At 34.5% G+C, this 23,174-nt stretch overlaps 1 protein-coding gene across 1 annotated transcript in view; it reads left to right on the forward strand.

Annotated features, from left to right (window-relative positions):
• Nucleotides 1-22,000, forward strand: part of UBR7 (ubiquitin protein ligase E3 component n-recognin 7) — a 37,518-nt gene extending 15,518 nt beyond the window's left edge. Inside the window, exons 8-11 of the mRNA XM_074235442.1 lie at nucleotides 138-287; nucleotides 1,192-1,354; nucleotides 5,445-5,506; nucleotides 20,287-22,000. Coding sequence (XP_074091543.1) covers nucleotides 138-287; nucleotides 1,192-1,354; nucleotides 5,445-5,506; nucleotides 20,287-20,379 — 468 coding nt within the window. The 3' untranslated portion in view covers nucleotides 20,380-22,000. The remainder of the gene's footprint in view (nucleotides 1-137; nucleotides 288-1,191; nucleotides 1,355-5,444; nucleotides 5,507-20,286) is intronic.
• Nucleotides 22,001-23,174: the final 1,174 nt, after the last annotated feature.

A 23,174-nucleotide genomic window follows, 5' to 3' on the forward strand; every position in this document is an offset into this window, starting at 1 on the left:
TGGTTGATAGTAACAATTCTTTGGATGGTTATACTATTTTGCAGCCACAAATGCAGTTTTACAAAATTTAAACTAAGGAATGAAACTATAGCATTTAAAAATAGCAACAGAAAACCTTATTCTTCACTTTAATCTAGACAGTTTCCATGAAAGGACTTCAAAATATAGAATCCCATTCAGGCTGCAAACTAAAAGATCTGAGGACCAAGAAGTATGTAAAGCAAGATACTGCCACCTTTTGGCCACATAACTGGCGTAACAAGTTATGTACCTGTAGTGACTGTATGGTGAGTACTGAATCTAGTTACTAGTTTTTGATTATTTGGAGTAAAATAAGAACAGAAAGCTTATTTTGACAATATATCAAGAATATAGTTATAGTAGGAATTTAGAAAAATGTGATATTTTCCTCTTCGAGTCTTGTTTCTCTATGAATTTTGGTTTAGAACATGGGTTCTTAACTTAGAAGATTTGAAAATAATCTGTTCTTTTTGTTCAAACTCCTCTCAACTCTTAGCAGATGACTTGGATTAATTCTGAAGTACTTAGTAAGAACCACTGATGTATCAGAATGCCTTGATTATACTAAAAACTCTTATGACTTCTGGTAGGTCTTTTGAGACAGATCTTGTTTAAGTGTTTTTTGATGTTCTTTAGATAGCTTTTGTGGTTTCTAGTGATGTATATGGTAAGAAAATAAAACATTTCCCCTTTGTTATAAGCGTTCAGATTTCTTATCAGGTATCCCCAACTTCTCTTCTTGGTTAAAAACTACACACAAGGGCAGCTAGGTGGTGTAGTGGATAGAGTCACTCTAGTCAGGAGGACCTGAATTCAAATACGGCCTCAGACACTTAAGAATTACCTAGCTGAGGGGTGGCTAGGTGGCGCAGTGGATAAAGCATTGGCCCTGGGTTCAAATACTGTCTCAGACACTTAATAATTACCTAGCTGTGTGGCCTTGGGCAAGCCACTTAACCCCATTTGCCTTGAAAAAAACAAACAAAAAAAAGAATTACTTAGCTGTGTGACCTTAGGCAAGTCACTTAACCCCATTGCCTTGCAAAAGAAAACAAAAAAAACTTTTAAAAAAAACTACTAACACAAGATAATTTATAAAGTTTTCATTAGATTGAACTTTGAGGATAATAAATTCTAATGAGATAATTTTATTTTATTTTATTTTTAAAGAAAATGTATGCAGATCTAGAAGTCCTGTTTCTGACAGATGAATATGACACAGTCCTGGCTTATGAGAACAAAGGCAAAAGTGACCAGGGAACAGACAGGAGAGACCCTTTAATGGATACACTAAACAGCATGAACAGAGTCCAGCAAGTGGAACTTATCTGTGGTAAATATTAATCTCAAGTGTGGAATTTGGGGCTATTTTTAAAGCATATTTCTTTATAAGAACTGACTTGAACAGAGGCCAATAAAGTAAATGTCATTTTAGTTTTAATATCAGTCACCAAAAAAAGGCAAATTTTTTTTCCTAATGTTTTTTCTCAGTTACATATAAATTTTTTTTTAACATTTGTTGTTGAAATTTTATTTTAGTTTTCAATTACATGCAATACTAGTTTTTCAACATTCATCCATTTGCAAATTTACTAGTTCCACATTTTTCTACCACTTATCCTTCTCAACCCCCTCCCCATGGCAACAAACAGTATGGTAAAGTTGTACATGGACATTTGTGATTATTTACATATTGGTCATTTTGAATTATTACATTTTTATGTAAAGATCTTCCTTTCTTTCCGCTGTGTAGCATCCCAAAGCACTTAATGTAAAACTTTGTACCCAGAAAACACTTGGTAAGCATTGATTGATGAAAGAAACTACTCATGTGTGTTTAGTCTTAAAACTAAGTGGAAAGAATGAAAACCATGAGATAGGAAGGAGAAACATAACAAAAGTTTTTAAAAAGTCAGTGTAGTGTGCATTCAGATTCCATGTTTTTTTCCCTCTGGATGTGGATGGTATTGTCCATAGCAGGTCTCTCAGGGTTGTTCTTGATCTCTAAACTGGTGAGAGGAGCTGCATCCATCATAGTTTATCATCTCACAGTGTTATTGTGAGATTTCTTAATAGAACTGTAGTACTCCATAACATTCATATATCACAATTTGTTCATCCATTCCCCAATTGTTAGGCATCCCTTGACCTCCAATTCCTTGCCACTACCAAAAGAGTTGCTTATAAGTATTTTTGAACATGTGAGAGTTTTCCTGCTTTTTATGATTTCTTTAGGATATAGACCTAGTATTGGCATTGCTGGATCAAAGGATATAATCAGTTTTGTTGCTCTTTGAGCATAGTTCCAGATTGCTCTCTAGAATGACTGGATCATTAACATTGTTTTTAAAAATTTTGAGCTCCAAATTTCTTTCATCCTTCCCTAAATTTCTTCTATCCTTTCCCTCCCCTCTCCTTGAGAAGGCAGGCAATTTGTTAGTGATTATGTATGTACAGTCATGCAAAAAAAATTTCTGTGTTAGCCATGTTGCAAAAGAAAACACTGACAAAAGGAAAAAAGCAAGGAAGTTAAGAAGTATGCTTTCATTTGTATTCAAGTTTTTCTTTAGTGTTGAATAGCATTTTTCATTATACCTCCTTTGGAACTGTCTATGATCATTGTATTTCTGAGAAGAGCTAAGTTATTCACAATTGATCATTGCACATTATTGATGTTACTGTGTACAATATTCTGGTTCTGCTCACTTCATTTTGCGTCAATTCATATTATTCTTTCCAGATTTTTCTGAAAGCATCCTGCTCATCATTTTTTTAAATTAATATTTTATTTGTTTTCCAATTATATACAATAGTAGTTTCTACCTATTATTTTCTATGAGGTTTTGAATTTTACAATTTTTCCTCTACCCCTCCCCCCATCCCGACAGAAGGCAGTCTGATAATCTTCACATTGTTTCCATACTATACATTGATCGAAAGTGAATGTGTTGGGAGAGAAATCATATCTTTGAGGAGAAAATAAAATACTAGAGATAGCAAAATTATGTAGTACGTAAGACTTTTTTTTTTTTTTAATTGAAGGTAATAGACTTCAGTCTTTGTTTAAACTCCACAGTTCTTTGTCTGGGTACAGATGATATTTTCCATCACAGGTGCTTTAAAATTGTCTCTGATTATTGCATTGATGGAATGAGTGAGTCCATTAAGGTTTCATCATTTCTTTTATAGCACAAGGGTAATACATCTCTAGTGTACCATAACTTGTTCAGTTCTTCCCCAATTGATAGAGCATTCAGTTTCCAATTCTTCACCACCACAAAAAAACTGCCATCAATATTTTTATATGTAAAATATCCTTTTCCTTTTTGCTTTTTCTTTTTCTTTTATCTCTTTGGGATATAAACCTAGTAGTGATATTGCTGGGTCAAAGGGAATCACAGTTTTCCAGCCTTTTGGGCAGAGTTTCACATTACTTTTCAGAATGTTCACACTGGGTCACAACTCAACTAGTTGTGCAATAGTGTCCCAATTTTTCCACATCCCTTCCAACATTTATCATTTTCCTTTTCTGTCATATTAGGCAATCTGATAGTGGAGTGGTACCTCAGAGTTGTTTTAATTTACATTTCTCTAATCAATAGTGATTTTTTTTCATTTGACCGTAAATAGTTTTGATTCCTGTTCATATCTTTTTAATCATTTAGCAATTGGGGAAATGACCTGTGTTCTTATAAATTTGGCTTAGTTCTCTATATATTTGCGAAATGAGACTTAATGTAAAATTTTTTTTCTTTCTGTGTTCCTTCTAATCTTGGCTATATTAACTTTGTGCAAAACCTTCTTAATTTAATGTAATCAAAATTATATATATTTATATATATCTCATAATGTTCTCCACCTCTTGTTTGGTCATAAACTCTATCCCTTTCTGTAGATCTGACAGGTAAGATTTTCTGTGGCCTCCTAATTTGCTTATGGTATTACCTTTTAAAGGCGTATAATCATGTACCCATTTTGAGCTTATCCTGATATACAGAGTGAAATGTTGGGCAATACCTAGTTTTTGCCAAAACAGCTTTCTAGTTTTCCCAATAATTTTTGTCAAATAGTGAGTTCTTGTCCCAAAAGCTTGGATCTTAAAGAACACAAGATTACTGTGGTCATTTACTGATCAATTCCACTGTTCTGTCACTCTGTTTCTTTACAATTATTCTTATATTTTTAACTATTTCTTCTTATAGTTTGAGATAGTCACATTTTCTTTCATTGATTTCCTTCATGTTCTTGACTTCTATTCTTCCAGATGAATTTTGTTAATATTTTCCCCACCTCTATAAAACTATTTTTCTTAGTTTGATTGGTAGGGCACTGAATAAGTAACTTAATTTAGATAGAATTGTACTATATCAATTCAGACTACCCATAAGCAATTAATTTTTCTCCAGTTGTTTAGATCTGACTTTATTTGGATGAAAATTGTTTTATAATTGTAAAGTTCCTCAGTTTGCTTTCATAGATAATTTTATATTGCCCACAGTCATTTCAAATCAAATTTCTCTTTTTTCCTCTTGCTGGACTTTGTTGTTTTTATATGGGTTTATTTTATATCCTGCAACTTTGCTGAAATTATTTAGTTCAACTAATTTTTTACTTGATTCTCTAAGAATATAATCTCTAAGCATATCATCATATCTGCAAAGAATGATAGAATAGGCAAGTTTTTTGAAGATGTGTGATTATGGTACCATCTGTCACTGCTGTTGCTTAATTTTTTAATGTTAAACTGGTTTTTGGCTGCTCTAATTGTTATACCAAAATTGAATTCCAGAATGATTGCATGCTTGAAAAATAACAAAATGTGCTATTTTGAATGTGTGGATATAGAAGTAACAGAACATGTAATAGAAAACCAGTTTTTCAAATGACATTACTGTCCTGACATTGGACTTTAGTTTGCTCCTGATAAAAAACAGGTTTTGTGATCTCAAAAGACAGATATAATATTAACTCTTTATATGATGTATTCTTTTTTGCTACCAGCAGCTAAGTGTGTGTGTGTATATATATATATATATAGAGAGAGAGAGAGAGAGAGTAGAGTCCAAAGTTTTCAGTAGACATTCTTTGAAATGCTTTATAATAGGTATAAGTGATATGGATATGGAGATTAGATTTATAGAGAAACAAAAAAAAAGCCTTAAAATTTTTCATCTAGTAGTATTTGAAGTTAGAGCTCTGCTTTTTTTGGGACTGGTGTTCCTGAGGTGAAGTTGACAGAAGTTTAGAAGAATTTAAGATAATGTATAAAACGAACTGCTAAGATTCATCCAAGAGAAATTATTCTGGTTTTAAAATACTAGCAAGTCTATTCAAACATAGTGACAGCAACTTGTATTTTTATAACAGATGCATCTTCGTTGAAGTTAACCTGATTGTATGGTATGTGTCTTTTTCTCTTCTAGAATATAATGATTTAAAGACTGAACTAAAAGACTATCTCAGGAGATTTGCTGATGAAGGAACGGTAAGATGAATCTCAGGTTTTAGAACATTGCTTTGAGTTCCTTAAAAATGGTTTGTTTTTTGACTTTTTAATCAGTTGTGCCATTAGGGTTTTTTTTGCTTAAAACCATTTTTTAAAATTTATTTATTTTTTAATTTTACAATTTTTCTCCTAATTTTGTTTCCCTTCCTCTTCCCCCCCACAGAAAGCAGTCTGTTAGTCTTTACATTGCTTCTATACTATACATTGATCTAAACTGAATGTGCTGAGAAATCCTATCCTTAAGGGAAAAAAATAAAATATAAGAAATAACAAAATTACATAATAAGATAACAGGTTGTTGTTTTTTTTTTAATTAAAAGTAATAGTCTTTGTTCAAACTCCACAGTTCTTTTTCTGGATACAGATGGTATTCTCCATTGCAGATATCCCAAAATTATGCCTGATTGTTGCACTGATAGAATAGAATGAGCAAGTTCATTAAGATTCATCATCAACCCCATGTTTCTGTTAAGGGTGTACAATGTTCTTCTGGTTCTACTCATCTCGCTTAGCATCATTTCATGCAGATCCTTCCAGGCTTCTATGAATTCTCATCCCTCCTGGTTTCTAATAGAACAATAGTGTTCCATAACATACGTATTATCACAATTTGTTCAGCTATTCCCCAATGGGAATGCACTCAGTTTCCAATTCTTTGCCTCCACAAACAGAGCTGCTATAAATATTTTTGTACAAGTGATGTATTTATCCTTTTTCATAGTTTCTTTAGGGTATAGACCCAGTAGTGGTGTTGCTGGATCAAAGGGTATGTACATTTTTATTGCTTTTAGGCATAATTCCAAATTGCTCTCCACAAAGGCTGGATGAGTTCACAGCCCCACCAACAATGTTTTAGTGTCCCAGATTTCCTACATCCCTTCCAACATTGATCATTGTCCAGTCTTAGAGCTGTGGGGTGGTACCTCAGAGATGATCCAATTTGCATTTCTCTTATAAGTAATGATTTAGAGCACTTTTTCATATGACTGTGGATCGCTTTGATTATAAATTGCCTCTATAAGGCTGAAGGCATTCTCAGATCAGGGGTGAAACAGGGATGCCCATTATCACCACTACTATTCAATATTGTATTAGAAATGTTAGCGTCAGCAATTAGAGAAGAAAAAGAAATTGAAGGAATTAGAATTGGGAAGGAAGAGACAACACTGTCACTCTTTGCAGATGACATGATGGTCTACCTAGAGAATCCCAAGAAATCGTCCAAAAAACTACTGGAACCAATTAGCAATTTTAGCAGAGTTGCAGGTTATAAAATAAACCCTTATAAATCCTCAACTTTTCTATATATGTCTAGCAAGATAAGCAGGAAGAGCTAGAAAGAGAAATCCCATTCAAAGTAACCTCAGACAATATAAAATACCTGGGAGTCTATTTGCCAAGACAGACTCAGAAACTTTTTGAAAACAATTATAAAACACTTCTCACACAAATTAAATCAGATTTAAATAACTGGGCAAATATCAACTACTCATGGATAGGTAGAGCTAATATAATAAAAATGACAATTCTACTAAAACTAAACTACCTGTTTAGTGCCCTATCAATCAAAATTCCAAAAAATTACTTTGAGTTAGAAAAAATTGTAAGTAAATTCATATGGAGAAATAAAAAGTCAAGAATTGCCAGGAGCTTAATGAAAAAAAAAAGTGCAAAAGAAGGTGGCTTAGCCCTACCTGATCTAAAATTATATTATAAAGCATCAGTCATCAAAACTGTTTGGTATTGGCTAAGAAATAGAGTGGTGGGACAGTGGAATAGACTAGGTGCAAAAGCAGGAGACAGTTATAGTAATCTACTGTTTGATAAACCCAAAGAGTCCAGCTATTGGGATATAACTCCCTCTGATAAAAACTGCTGGGATAATTGGAAGTTAGTATGGAAGAAACTTAGATTAGACCAACACCTAACACCCTTCACCAAGATAAGATCCAAATTGGGGCAGCTAGGTGGCGTAGTGGATAAAGCACCGGCCCTGGAGTCAGGAGTACCTGGGTTCAAATCTGGTTTCAGACACTTAATAATTACCTAGCTGTGTGGCCTTGGGCAAGCCACTTAACCCTGTTTGCCTTGCAAAAAAAAACCCAACAAGATAAGATCCAAATGGTTACAGGACTTTGACATAAAAAACAATACTATAAGCAAATAGAAAATCAAGGATTAGTTTTACCTGTCAGATCTATGGAAAGGGGAGCAGTTTATGACTAAGGAAGTTTGAGAACATCACCAAAAATCAATTAGATGATTTCGATTACATTAAATTAAAAAGCTTTTGTACAGATAAAACCACTGTAACCAAGATCAAAAGAAATGTAGTAAATTGGGAAACAATCTTTATAACTAATGATCCTGACAAAGGACTCATTTCTAAAATATACAGAGAAACTGAGTCATATTTTTAAAATGAAAAGCCATTCCCCAATTGACAAATGGTCAAAGGATATGCAAAGGCAATTTACTGATGAGGAGATCAAAGCAATCCATAGCCATATGAAAAAAATACTTTAAATCATTAATTATTAGATAAATGCAAATTAAAGCTTCTCTCGCTCATTCCATCAGTGCAACAATCGGGAGCAATTTTGGGCTGTCTGCAAAGTAGAGTGCCCTCTGTATCCAGATAAGGAGCTGTGGAGTTTGAACAAAGTTCAAGGACTATTCCCTTTAATTTAGAAAAACAGATATCTTATTGTCTGATCTTGTTACCTCTTAGACTTCTTGTCTCTTCTCTAAGGATATGATTTCTCTCTCATCACACCCAGTTTGGATCAAGGTACAACATGGAAACAAAGTAAAGACTGACAGATTGCTTTCCATTGGGGGTGGGGTGGGGGAGGGAAGTAAGATTGGGGGGGAAATTGTAAAACTCAAATAATATCTTTAATAAAAATTAATTTAAAAAAATAAATAAATTGCCTTTATAAATTGCCTCTGCATATCCTTTGACCATTTGTCAATTGGGAAATGTGCCATTAGTTTTACAAGTTGAAATGAGATTTGTTTCTGGGGTGATAAAATATAAGATTAATCAACCAGAACAGCAACATTTTATTTGAAAACCAGGATATTAAAAAAATTTCTTAATAAGGATGTATTCCATTTTCCTTAGTATGTATTTAAAGACTGTTGTTAGCTTTAGCCCTGTCTGCAGTTTTTACCTTTCTAGAATGTGAAATGACAACACAAATTTTCTAAGTATCCCCTAACTCTCAACTAAGAACAACAGGGAGTATACCGACATTATGCAAAATAGCTAAAATTCTCCCTTTTCCTGGAAATTTCATCACCGGGCATATTGCTCCCTCTTCATACTTTATGATGATGCTTCCAACCATCACTCCTTCTCCCTTTCAGAAATACCACTCAGATAAAAGTCTAGGAAATTCTGCTTTTGTTGTTTATTTTAAATAATACTGACATTGTTTGGCATAGGCCTTGTCTGAGGAATGGGGAGCAGATTCCTCTGTCATCCTGTTAACAAATTAATTGCATTTGAGACCTTTAGTTCACCATGAGGCTTGACATTTTATAATTCTTCTAACCAAAGGGTCTTCCCATTGATCTTTGACAGCTTGCATTATGTCCATCTACTTTATTCTGATTAGTCCCTGTATTACTTGAGAAAAAATGCTTGGAGAGGGGGAAATTCTGAGTCTATATGTTCCTAATGACAATACTGAAACTAACCAGATTTCTAAAGCTCTCAAAGTCTATTACTCAAGCCTCTTTCCCTCTTGTTTCTTCTTTCTGTGTTCAGTCAGCAACTCAGTAAAAACTCATTAAGTACTTTCAATATACCAGTAACTATGCTAAGTGCTGATTTTAACTTTTTAGCTACAACAATAGCAATGTAGTTTGTAAAATTTAAAAAGTTTTCATTGTGATTTGTTTTAGATTATGGCATACCCTTTTAGAAATAAAGTTTACAAATCACTTGCAAGAGAATTATTAAGCATTAGAATTTCATCATTTTGTATGAAACTGGGTACTTGTGCAAGGCTCCCAAAATATTCTCCTGAAGTTAGTAGGAGAATCATATATCAGGAATTTTCCACAGGGGCTCCTAACCTTTTCTGTCATGAGCCCTTTTAGAGCCTGGAGAAACCTCTGGATACATTTCATGGTTTTGTCCAAAGGTCAATTGCAAGTCCCATTTGGACAGAAGATTTCTAAAATATGAAACCTCATGGTGAACTGAGGAATTCAAATACAATTAATTTGTTAACAGGATGTTAGAGGAATCTGCTCCCCATACCTCAAACTGGGCTTATGCCAAACACTATCAATATTATTAAAATAAACAACAAAAGCAGAACCTCCTAGACCTTTAACTGATTGGTATTTCTGGAAGGGAGAAGAAAGTGCAATGTCTGGAAGCATCATAGGGCAGGGAAGAGGGAGCTATGTCTCCAGTGATGATATTCTGCATTTCCAGGAAAAGGAAGAATTTTTAGCTATTTTGCATAATGTCTTAATACAACCTTCACAATCCTTGGATTAAGAAATTATATAGAGATTTTCTTAGGAGAGAGGCTCAAAGATGAGAGGAATCTGAGTTTCCTATGCTTGTCCTTCAGGTGCAAGTTATCATGCATTTATTAAGCACTTTGTATATGCCAAACACTGTGTTAAACATGGAAGTTCAGGATCGTGTGACAGTCTGTACTCCTGGCTAAGAAGCTGATCATATGACCAGCAAAAATCTGCCATGAATTCAGACAATTTATCTCTTCAACTGGCATCTTTGTGACCAAAGCCAAGTAGAGAAATCTTGGAGAGTCAGGGTTGTTCTTTTTTTTTTTTATCTTATTTTATTTTTCCATATACATGCAAATGTAGTTTTCAACATTCATCTTTTTGTAAGCTCTTTTGAGTTCTACATTTTTCTACTTCTCTCTCCTACCTCCCCATGACAGTGAGTAATCTCATATAAGTGTTATATGTACAATCATATTTAGCATATTTCCATATTAGTCATGTTGGGAAAGAAGAATCAGAACAAAAGAGGTAAAAACCATGAGAAAGAAAACATAAAACAAATTTTAAAAATTGAAAATAGTATGCTTTGGTTTGTATTCAAACTCCATAGTTTTTTCTTTTGATATGGATGACATTTTCCATCACAAGTCTTTTAGAATTGTCCTTGGTTCCTGAACTGCCAAGATGAGCCTAAGTCCATCATAGTTGATTATTACACAGTGTTGCTGTTAATGTGTACAATGTTCTCCTGGCTTTGCTCACTTTACTCAGCATCACTTCATGCAGGTCTTTCCAGACTTTTCTGAAGTCCTGTCCATGAGTGGGTGTTCTAAAGGACAGAGGTATCTGGAGTATTGGAAATTAACCTATTAGGTACTAGAAAAGTTTTTTGAAATAGTTTTTTTTTTAATAAAAGTCTTTCTGAATTATTTAATATGTATAAAACCATATATATAGAATACATTTAACCTTTTTAGGATTAATCAGTTTGTTGTCATCAACCTAAGTTTATAATTTATATAGCACTTTAAGGTTTTTTAAGTCCCTTACACATAATCTCTCATTTGATTCATATTTGCTCTAGATACTCTAAGTATATAATATTGGGATATAGAGCTAAATGGGGACCAATTATAGTACTTGTGTGCTATTTTTTTGTTTTTTGAAAGGCCATGGGGTTAAGCAACTTGCCTAAGGTCACATAGCTAGGTAATTATTAAGTGTCTGAGGTTAGATTGTTAGGGCTAGTGTTCTATCCACTGTGACACCTAGCTGCCCCCAACTTGTGTTCTTGAAAGGAAGTTTTTGTATTGTCTTCAAAAAAAAAATTCTGATATCAACTGGTTTGGTGATTATTTACATTGATCTCTTCATCATAAAGTGGTAAAGGATGTGTAGATACTTCATTTCTTGGATGGTATAACATGACTGTTTTTCTAAAACAGTGATTAAACTATCCAGAAAGGCTTCTTGCTTTCATGGCCTAAACTTTGCAGCAGCATTATTAGTCATTTCTTCATCACTAGCATAATTACCCACATGTACCTACTCTCTTCCATCATTTACTCTTATTTTCTTCTTAGATTCTGAAGGAGAAATGTTCCTTCAAGCATTATCTTATGTAAAAAAAAATCAGCATTCTATATTAGACACATTATTCCCTAGAATCTGCCAAGTAAGAAGTTGGCAAGCATTTCTAAGAGAGACCCACTTCATTAACATTCTAAAACTGTTCAGGGAAATGTCACAAAATTCTTATGCATATCTTAAGTTGTAGTTTGGTTGTTTATTTTACAATATACATCTAGTCTTTGCTTCAATTTTCATTGAAAAATCCATTCTTCAGGAGACACACATCACTTACTATGGAGGGATGTTTCTTAATGTAGTGGAAAGATTTTAAAATCAAAAAACCTAAGTTGAAGTCCTGGTCTTGTCTAAGATGATTAACTGTCTCTGAGTCTCAGTTTCCTTACTTATAAAGTGGGCATAACAATGCTAATGTTAGCTGTTTCATTGGTTTGTTGTAAGTATTCAGTTAGATAATGAATAAAAAATGCTTTGTAAACCTTAGAATGCTATATATGTATTACATTTTTTTTATCATCTGCTGCATTTGCTCATGCAAATTGCATGATTTTTCATGTAACGTTGGGCCAAAGATAGAGATGTCTCATTTTTAAAATTATAAACCACAGGGCAGCTAGGTGGCGCAGTGGATAGACCACAGACCCTTGAACTCAGGAGGACCTGAGTTCAAATTTGGCCTTGGACACTACTTAATAATTACCTAGCTGTGTGACCTTGGGCAAGTCACTTAACCCCACTGCCTTAAATAAATAAATAATTTTTAGAAAGCAAAGTTTCACTTAAAAAAACAAACAAACCGTGGAAACATTGTTTAGGTTCTCTGATTTAGGAAGCTACAAAGTACAGCACTGTTAAATAGTTTTAGAAGAGTAGATATCTGCAAATAATTTGAATAGCTGACCTTGCTGAACTTTCATGTCATCAAAGAGAGCTGAACCAATTCTGGACTGATTCATCAGCATTTTACTCTATTTGCCCTTTTTGTGTCATATGCTGATTCCATTCTTCTCTTTTAAGCCTAATGCAGCTTTCTCATTCTGCTGTCCTTTCTCTCATTAGAGGAATCTTGCTGTCTGTATTATATAGTGACTTCTATACAATTCTCTGTCATGCTACTTTTATATATGCTGCTGTGCAAAGTCAGTTTAAGATATAATTGTAGTTCTATTCTGTGGCTTATATGTACTCTGTTGGACAGGTTACAGTATTCCCTAGTATGCATTTTGTTTTATTTCATCAGTGTACTGTTAGAGACAGTACTTTAGTCTTCCAGTAGCTGATATATCAGGTATATTATTGGCATGTCTGGCCTATTGCAATCCAAGTGGTTATTTGCCCCATACAATAAACATATCTCCTACCTTCTGAAGCAATTAGGGTTCAGGTACCTGTTTCATATCCAGCTATATACATATTGAGACACAAATATCTGTACATTCAAGGATTTTTAAAATGAAGTTTGACAATGCCCCTACCAATTTTCAAGTTCTGTCTTTTGGAATCCCATTTTTCTGATTCCAAGTTTCTGAGGTTAGGTACCATGGCTGCTAATTTCTTATTTTTCTATCTTCCTTTTTGTACTCTTAATTGCTTCTTCTCCCTTTTTTTGGCTTTTTAGTAGAAGTCAGATTATGATGGTTTTAATTCTGCCAAAAAGAGTTTTTAGACTCTATAGATAACCAATATTTACTGAGCAATAGATAACTGTGCTTTAGGAATGTTAGTTTAGTAGCTGTATGGAGAATGAATTAGCAGGTGGAACTAGGCTATTGCTGTAGTACATACAGGAGATAATGAATTGCAGAACCAGAGTGAGGGCTATGTAAGCAGAGAGATGGAGGTGGATGGGAGGATTGCAGAAGTAGAAGCAATGAATCTTGGCTCATGGGGGAATGCAGAGTATGTGAGTGAAATCAAGGAGTCAAAGTTGACTCTTGAGGCTGCCCTCCATAGAAAAAAGTGAAGTTCTGAAGGAAGACTGGACTTAAAGGCAAAGAATAAAGAGTTCTGTTATCCAATTTGAAATACAAAAAGAAGAGAGTTGTAGATTCTTCTCCTTTATGTTTATACAGTACAGAAGGAAAGAATAACCCTTGTTCTCAAGGCTATGAGGAAAGCTTTATAATACTTTTTTGAAGACAGATCTGTTTGGTTATTCCATTTAGTAGTAAAGCTTTTGTACAACCCTTTTCTATGTTATCCTGTAAACTCAGTTCTTTGTTATATCAAAAAATGCCTCTATGAGTATTATTGTAAGTATGAGTCCTTCCTCCTCTGTCATTGACCTTCTTTGAGTATGTGCTGAATAGTGATATCACAGGTAAAAGGATAATATATACCTTTACCCAGGGGTGGAGGGTTGCACTTAAAATGGACTTGGAGGAAATGCTAACATTGTCTGGCTAACAGGAGAGCAAATCATTTGCTGACCTCCTTTAACTCCTTGTCAACTCTTAATTTGTAAACATTGCTGCTTATTTTGATAACAAAATTGAAAATATTCTGTTTAAACAAAATAAATGCAATTAGAATCAAGGGAAATTCACAGCTTAGAAAAAAATTTTCGTAGAAAATTTATCTGATTAAAGTCTAACATTCATGTAAAAGATTGATTCAAATATTTGACAAGAGATATTTATCAATAAAGGTCAAAGAATATTAGCATTTCTCATGAGAAATGTAAGCTCTGAATAATCATGAAAAAATGCACCACATTATTTTTTTTTAGGTGTTTTTTGCAAGGCAAATGGGGTTAAATGGCTTGCCCAAGGCCACACAGCTTAGGTAATCATTAAGTGTCTGAGGCTGAATTTGAACTCAGGTACTCCTGACTCCAGGGCTGGTGCTCTATCCACTGCGCCACCTAGCTGCCCTTCCACACTATTATTAATAAGAAATTGAGGTTAAATTAACTGAGGTTCAGGCAAAAAAAAATAATAACTGAGGTTCCCTCTTACATTAGATTGGCAAAGAAAACTAATTGTTGGAAGGGTTATATAAAGCAGGCATACAAGTGAATGCACTGTTAATAGAACTTTGAATTGTTCTAACCAGTCTAGAAAGCAATTTGGAACTGTATCTCCAAAGTTGCCAAACTAGTACATACCCTGTGACCTAGAAATCAGCACATTCCCAATGGAGGTTAAGGGCAGGAGGAAAATCAACACTCAGAACAAATTTCAGAGCAAAGAACTGGAAACAAAATATAGATAGTATATTAATGAAATAGGATGTTTGTGGCACCATAAGTAATGGTGAAGATGATAGAAAAATTTATTAACTGATACAAAGTGAAATAATTTATATAATGGTTACATTATTGGTAGGAGAAGAAAAAACTTTGAAAGACCTCAGAAAACTGACCAGAATCATGACTTCAAAGATTTTTGAATAAAGTTGCTTTCTGTTTCTTGGCAGAGAAGTAGAGGGACAAAATAAGACATGCAGTCAGGCGTATATATATCAGGTGTGGTCATTGGTCTTGTTTTGCTTGACTATAAATTTGTTACGAGGAGGATGTCTAATTAAAGCCAGTGGGAAGGTAGAAGAGTACAAACAAGGACATAAATAGATTTAATTTGTTAAATTTGACAGGTATATTTTTAAGCAAAATAATTATATATTTATATTCACATATATGTATACTTACATAAATCCTCTTTTCTTTGTATTTTGAAGTGTTAGGGTTTGTTGATAAGTTCATAATTAAAAGAAGTATGAGAGGAAATGTCTTGGGAAGATGACCAAGTGAGGTAAATTCCTCACATTCAATAATAAAGAGAAAAACACTAAAATGCAGAAAACTCGGCAACAAGAAGAAGAAAAATGAAAAAGAACCTGCTACAGTAATTCTTACTAGAAAAATTAAGACATTCCACAGCCATAGTTTTAGCCATTACAAGCCCCTATTCTTCTCTAATTTCCTTAACTTCTGTAGTTAACTTCTGTGAATTCCTCCAGGGATGATACATCTTTCTAGGTCATGTTTGAGCCTTATGCCTGAGTATTCCTATTCTGGAAAAGGATTCTACCACCTCCCCTTAACTCTCATAACTGAAGCATTTAAAGAAATTTGATTTTATAGTGCTCTGGGGGGAAATCAACTTCTAAGTTAAGTTTAGGTATGAAGAAGAAAAGGAAGTGTTTGTGGAAGATTGTGAAGCCCTGAGGAGATGATTTTTTGAGGAGGGGAAAGACCAGAAATGCAGTACTAAAAAAGGAATACCATATTTCTAGAAACCACATAGAAAAATTGCTCAGAAATAGTGGAAACAAATTATTAAGTACAGATCAAGACAATCCATAGAATATTGACAGAAATCTCAGATTTAATTCACCCAAAAATCTTGTGATAAGTTTTCAGAACTAAAATATCAAAAACCAAATTTCATATGTAACAAGGAAAAAAAACAACTTTGCCTTATATAAGAAATCAGTGGGGGGAGAAATTTTGATATTCCTCTGGACCAAGGGAATTGGTTATCTCTTCCAGGATAATGTACCCTGCATGGCTGAACTTAAATATCTAAGAAATTAATTGAACATTCAGTAAGATGACAGAATTTGAATCATTCCTTCAAAAGAACCCAAAAGTGAGCAGGGTATTTTTGCAAATTTGACCTGGTGGGAGAAGGTTAAATACTTTCAGGTAATAATGAAAGACTTAAGAAATGAAATGCTTATTTTCATGCAGCAAGGACTGCTTGAACAAGGTCATGAATGTGTGAGTAGAATTGTCTTTGTTGTTTTATTTTCAGTAGAAAAAAAAGAAAATTTTGTTTAATAGGACAGGGAGCACTAAAGAATCAATCTTAAGATTAACCTATAGCATAATAAGATCATTCACAATAGTAAGTGGAAGAAGTGAATTAATTGGGGGGGGAATCTCATCCTTTAATTACTAAGCCAATGTTGATGGTCAGATAATACAGAGAAACTTTTCTATCCAAAGAACTTTCAAAACAAGTAGAAAAGAGAGAGACCAGAGACTAGGGAGTGAAAAGGAAGAACTTAAGAGAAAAGGTGGGACAGTAAGAGCAGAAACATCATGAATACAGAAGAAGAGGAAGTTTTGTTATGGACAATAGGTAAGAAAGAATGTAGCAGCATCTCATTGAGCCTATGGAGGTGGGAATGATTGAAATAAGCAACCATTTGTTCCAGGATGGTTTGGATAAATCAGGAACTGGACTCTAGAAAGAAGAGATGCATTTTTGTGCTGGTCTTCAGTGAAGAGAGAAAGTGGTTGGAATCCTAAGAAGGCAAGGATTGGAGAGAGTTGAACAAGAAATCACTTGCTGAAAAGAGAAGGAAAGAAATCAATAAGGAGAAGTGAGAGGGGAAGAGATGATAAATAGGATCTGACCTCTTTGGAGTAATTTCATATGATTATTAAAAGTTTTTAATTCTAGTGAATATTGTTTCTTCATGCCATTGGAAATGTCTTATCAGAGATGTTTGATGCAAGGATTTTTCAGTTATCTGCTTGCCTGCTTATCACAATTGTGTTGGTTTTGCTTATGTGTAAATTTTTCAATTTTCATGAGATGGAAATTATCTTTTGTCTTTTGTGGTTTTCTCTAACCATTGTAGACATCCTTGTTAAGTACCTGATCTGGTTCTCCTTCAATGTTTTTATAGTACAACTTTAAATATTTAGGTTATAGATCTATTTTGAGCTTGTGATGTATGGTTTAAGATGTTGATCTAAACTAATTTCTGCTGAATTGCTTTCCAGCTTTCACAGCAGCTCTTTTCAAATAAGTTGCTCTCCAAGTAAAAATTGATAAACCTAAAGCAAACCTAGTCACAGAAAGAGAAAGTCATTAATTAATAAGACAAAGTGATATAATCAAGGGGTAAAATGTATTATCAGAATTTGTTGTATGTAATTTTATGCTAGCAAAATAGAGAACTTATAAGAAATGAATATACCCAAATCTCCAGAACATGAAATTGAAACCAGGCTCAACAAATGAAATAGAATGGATCATAAAGGAATTCCTGGAGGAGGAAAATTCACTATGAGATTTATACGAAGTATGTAAAGATAGTTCAGCATTAGGAAAACAATATAATTAATTGTATTAAAAACTAAAAAACATCTTTAATCACATAATTATGTCAGTAGGTACAGAAAAAGACTTGGCAAAATACCTTTATTTTTCCTAAAAAGTAGTCTTTGAAGGATCATTTTAATGAATTTTTTTAAAAAAAATCTTGTAATAGGAAAAACATCAAAAGATTTCCTGAGTAAAGCAAGGATATCTGGTCTCAGTATTGTTGATCATAATGCTAGAATAATATTTGGTAGTAGTAGCAATAAAACAAGAGAAAGAAATTAAAGGCATTATAATTGACAGAGAGGAGACAGAATTACTTTTATTTGCAGATGATAAGATGGTTTACTTAGAAAACTCTAGAGGATCAGCACTATTGGCTTCAAAAATTAATGTGATACAAAATAGGCACACAAAAGAAGTATCATTTCTCTGTAGCAAGAACAAACCCATGCATTGAACTGATGCTGAGTGAGATGAGCAGAACCAGAAAAACACTGTACACCCTAACAGCAACATGGGGGTGATGGTCAGCCTTGAAGGACACAATCGGGAACAATTTTGGGCTGTCTGCAAAAGAGAGTACCATCTGTATCCAGATAAGGAGCTGTGGAGTTTGAACAAAGTTCAAGGACTATCCCATTCAATTTAGAAAAACACAGATATCTTATTGTCTGATCTTGTTACCTCTTAGACTTCTTGTCTCTTCTCAAAGGATATGCTTTCTCTCTCATCACACCCAATTTTTTAAAGAAACAATATTTTGCCCTGGGAGACCTGTTATCTCACATCCCAGGGTGGGGAGTAGAATCTAATTGGATACTATGTTCACTTTTTAAAACTTCTCATGTTTTTCCTTCCTCTCCCATGGTTTTCTTTCTTTCCCCTTCCTAATTCCTCATACACAAAATGACTAATAATGTACATGTTAAACACAAATGCATATGTACAACTTTTATCAGACTGTTTGCCACTGAGGGGAGGGGGTTGGTAAGGAAGGGTGGTAGAAAAATGTGTAACTTAATAAATATGCAAGTGAATGAAGAAAAACTTATGTGTAATTGGAAAAATAGAATATCAAACATGGGAAAAAAAGAAATAATGGCTTAAACATTTGGAAAGATACTAATTTCTCATGGAGATTACTGTCTTAAAATGGAGGACATTCACCTGAGATTGAGAAACATTGAGTTTTTTCATAGTTTGTGATGGCCTAAAAATTTATCACCAAAAGGCAACCTCCACAGGGAACATTTTAATTGTTGGCAATTTTTTATATTAAAGTGTCAGTACTTTACCAAACAAAATATAACTTAACTGTATTGTTGAACTCTGGTAAGTGGGAAACTATGATATATGGTCTTGATTGTCTCCACTCATAAGAATAAGTTCAGTAAATCATTCCAGCCTTTACCAGGCACATGGATAATGCCACTTATATGTCTTTAATGATATCAGTTAAACATTTCTCTAAGGATAGATATTTCCCTGTGGGGGAATTTCCCCCATTATCCATATCTGCTACTAGGTTCATGGTTTGCTCAGGACTAAGGCTCCTAAGTTGTCATAACCTGAACATCAGCTGGTGCTTCAGGGGCTGCCTGTCTCAACATTGGTACATTCCTTGGCAAGTAAACCTAGGTCAGCTGCCCAGGAAGTATTTATGCCATCACTCTACCACTGGGTCTAGAGCAAAGCCCAGCAGTTATGGTAAGAGCAACTGCTGTTAATGTAGTTCTGTGGTGTTCTCCTAACACTGTAAAATGGATAATGTCATTTCCTATCAATTCCTGTAGCACTTATTATGGTATCTTGGTGTTGGAGAAAAACAGGATATTTGAGTTTGGATCCCACCTTAGAATGTTACTATGTTTGACCCTGGATAAGTCACTGAACCCCTCTGATTGAAGTTCTTTGTCTATAAGATAAGAATAATTGTATTAACTAACTCATAAAATTGTTAGAAAAGTATTCAAAGCACTTATGTAAAGTTTTTATTTTTAAAAGTATTTACTACTATTACTACTAGCTAATATGTCTATAACACTTGAAGGTTTACAAAGAACTGTATCCATGTTATCTCCATTTGATCTTCACAACAACCCTATGATGTGTGGGTACTATTATTTAACCCATTTTTCAGATGAGGAAACTAAAGTTAAGTGATTTGCTTCAGGGTCATATAAGTAGCAAGAGTCTGAATCAATATTCGAATTCAGTTCTACCTGCCTTTAAGTTCATTTTGTTGCTGTTGCTTATAAAGTAAGAAAAATGAGATTTAGAAAAGTTAATTAATTCAAGTTCTGACTCCAGACTTTTTCCCAACACCTATCTGTATTGGCATCGTGGCTAGGACATTGGCAAGGCCACAAATGCTACTAACATATTTTTGTAGCTGATAGCACTCTCCTAAGCCTCATCATTTTGATTCTGCTTGAGAATTCAGGGATAGGGATGTGGGAAGGTTGGAATTTTAATGACTGCAGGAGGATTTTGAAAAGCTTTTCATTCTCTTTGGGGAAGAGAGTAAGTCTTGGCAGTCTGTTTTCCTTCTTTGCTTTTTGTGACCTTTATTTTCTCCTAATTACTGCTTATTTTATTGTTCCCCAACAGGTCGTTAAGAGAGAGGACATTCAGCAATTCTTTGAAGAATTTCAGTCAAGAAAGAGAAGGCGGCTAGATGGGATGCAATATTACTGCAGCTAGAATGGCAGACATCAGCTTTTTATTATTTCAGGCCAAATGGGAATGCTGCTGTTCGATGAATAAAGGAGGCAATTTCTAACTGTTAGGTCCCCTTTTCACCATGCTCCTTGCTAAGAGGATTTATCCAGTCTTGTGCTGTTGCTACATACCATTACTTTAGTGACCAGAATGCATATTCTCATTTCACTACCCTCATTGTGAACTCAGTTCAGTGTAACTCTGATTTGTTGACTCATTCTTCACCCCCAGTGTCAATTGTTTTTAGATTTTAGGGAGTTTGATTTGGTTTTAAGAAAAGATTGCCAGGAAAATAGCCCCTTTTTTGCTGCCTAGGACTATAAGCCGGGTATTAATCCTGTTAAATTTTGGTGGTTGTTTACAAAGTGCTTTGGATTTTTGATATTATCAGGGATACTTATGAGCCTACATTGAAAACTGACCTACTTTGATATTGTCCTGTTTTAGAAATGCTGTTATCAGGGTCCCAGCAAATTATGTTCTTTCCAAACCTGTGCAGAAGCAGATTTATAAGGCAGATTATCCTACTTCAGTTGAGTTTTGTGACTAGAGCAGTGTGTGCCCCATATGGAAGACAAAAGACCTGACAAAAATGGATAGAAAAAAATACTTTATGTTTATGCATGATCTTTTTTTTTTAAATAAAAGAAAAATCAACATCCATTTCCTTTTTAACTGTGATGGCATCTCCTTTGGAAGCTGGTCAAGTTTCCTATAGTTGTGAAATGTGAAGCTCCATGAAAAGCCATTTCAGTTAGTAGAAAGTTCTCTTGACAGACTCTTATTCCCCCAGTTTTTGTGGAGCAAGAGCATTCATTGACAAGGATGTAGCTTTGAATCAGTGCCTCCCTCTATGTGAATCAGATTCTTGGAAATAGATGATGGATGTGCTTCAGATCACATTAACTGCTTTGGGCTTATTAGACCCTGTTAACAAAATATATGCTCACATAGAGGCCACATAGGTTCAGTAGGAACTCAGTTTTGTTGTGCCCACTCATGACTAGTATCTTAGAGTTAAATTAAACTACCTTTTCTAGTGGTTCTTATATCTGTGACAGTGGAGCTGTTGGTGTTTGGCTGGAAGATCCTTGGCTTCCTGAACCTCAGGAGGGCTCACCCCCACCCCTGTAGCCCTGGCACTTAGCATTCCTTAGAAGAGGGAAGATTTTGCAGGCAGCCTGGCCCAGGGCTCAGAACTGAGGCTCCTTCTGTGACTTCTGGGTGTTATTGGGACTTGTTCAGGAAAACTGGTGATTGTAGTGAGGACAGACTACATTGTAGACCTGTGTACTTTTATTTTTCAGGTAATAAGATCATATAATTTAGAGTTGGAAGAGACCTTAGAATTTATCTCAAATCTAAGCCTTTCATTTTACTATAAGAAAATAAGGCTAGAGAAGCTAAGTGACTTGTTACAAGGTCAGAGGTAATAAACAGCAGAGATGAGATTTGAACTCGGGTCTTCTGACTCCAAATTCAGTGCTCTTTCTACTAGTCTGACAGTTTTTGTTTTGTTTTGTTTTTAATCTGTGGGCCAAGGCTGTATTTGTGGCCTAAAAATCTGCCTCTTTCATTCAATAAACATTTATTATAAAAGTAACTAAGGTGTGTGGATTCTGTGGTAGGGGCTGGGAATACAAAGTCTAGATAAGCCATAGTAGCCCTGCCAGTGATTTCTGATTCAATTTGCTCAGCTGGCAGGGACAAGACTTAACTAGATCTGAGGCTGGTTGTCACCAAAAGAACAAATTGCTGATAGCACAGAAGGACTCATTTGATGAAAGACTCTGTTCCTTCTTTAATATTAACCCAAAAACATTTTATACCTGTTCACAGCTCCTTTTCTGACTGACTCTACTGGGCCACCTTTCCTCATCAAGATTGATTTTAGTCAAGATGAAAATGTGCTAAGCGCATGTTTTATACAAGACTGGAATATATTAGTTGCTTTAAAAAACAATAAATTCTGGTATTCTATGTGCATTTTTGTAGAAATTGTTACTGAAACTAACTCCATACTTTGAATCAAGATTCTGTAAAAATTTAAATAAAAATCTGTATATCTCTTTCAAATGAATTTTTTTGCCTCTAAAAACTATGCAACAAAGCCTACTTATTACAGGAGTGATCCTTTATATCAATCTAAGAGTATGAAATGTTTTCTTTAAGGTTTTTGCAAGGCAAGTGGAGTTAAGTGCTTGCCTAAGGCCACACAGCTAGGTAATTAAGTGAGGCCAGTACTCGGGACTCTAGGGCCGGTGCTCTATCCACTGTGCCACCTAGCCATCCCTATGAATGTTTTTCTCAAAAGGATTGTTGTTGAGGCAAGTCTTCTTGAGTCCATTTTCCCCTAGAGCTGTCAACATAATATTCCTAGAGTGCCAGTCTTACCAAATCCCTTCCCCGTGCAAACACACTGCGGTGCTTCTAAAACTCACCTGTTTTTCTTTTTTTAACCTGACTCCAACCTCCCTATCAGGCCTTATGCATTATTCCCCTTCAATGAACACTTCAATCCAGCCAAAATTGCAGCATTCTTCATATGTGGCATCCCATCTCCTTACCTTTGCAAAGGCAGTCCCATATGAATGGAATGCACTTCCTTACCTCACCTATCAGAATCTTGAGTCTCAGCTCAGATGCCACTTGGGACATAATTCTTGATCCTATTTACATTTTTTTTAATATGCTTTGGTATGTACCAACTTCTGCAATAGAATGTTCATTTTTTTAGAGCCAAGAGTTTTAAAATTTGTTTACTAACATTGTGCCTG

Source organism: Macrotis lagotis, chromosome 4 (assembly GCF_037893015.1).
Source record: "Macrotis lagotis isolate mMagLag1 chromosome 4, bilby.v1.9.chrom.fasta, whole genome shotgun sequence".
Lineage (NCBI taxonomy): Eukaryota > Metazoa > Chordata > Mammalia > Peramelemorphia > Peramelidae > Macrotis > Macrotis lagotis.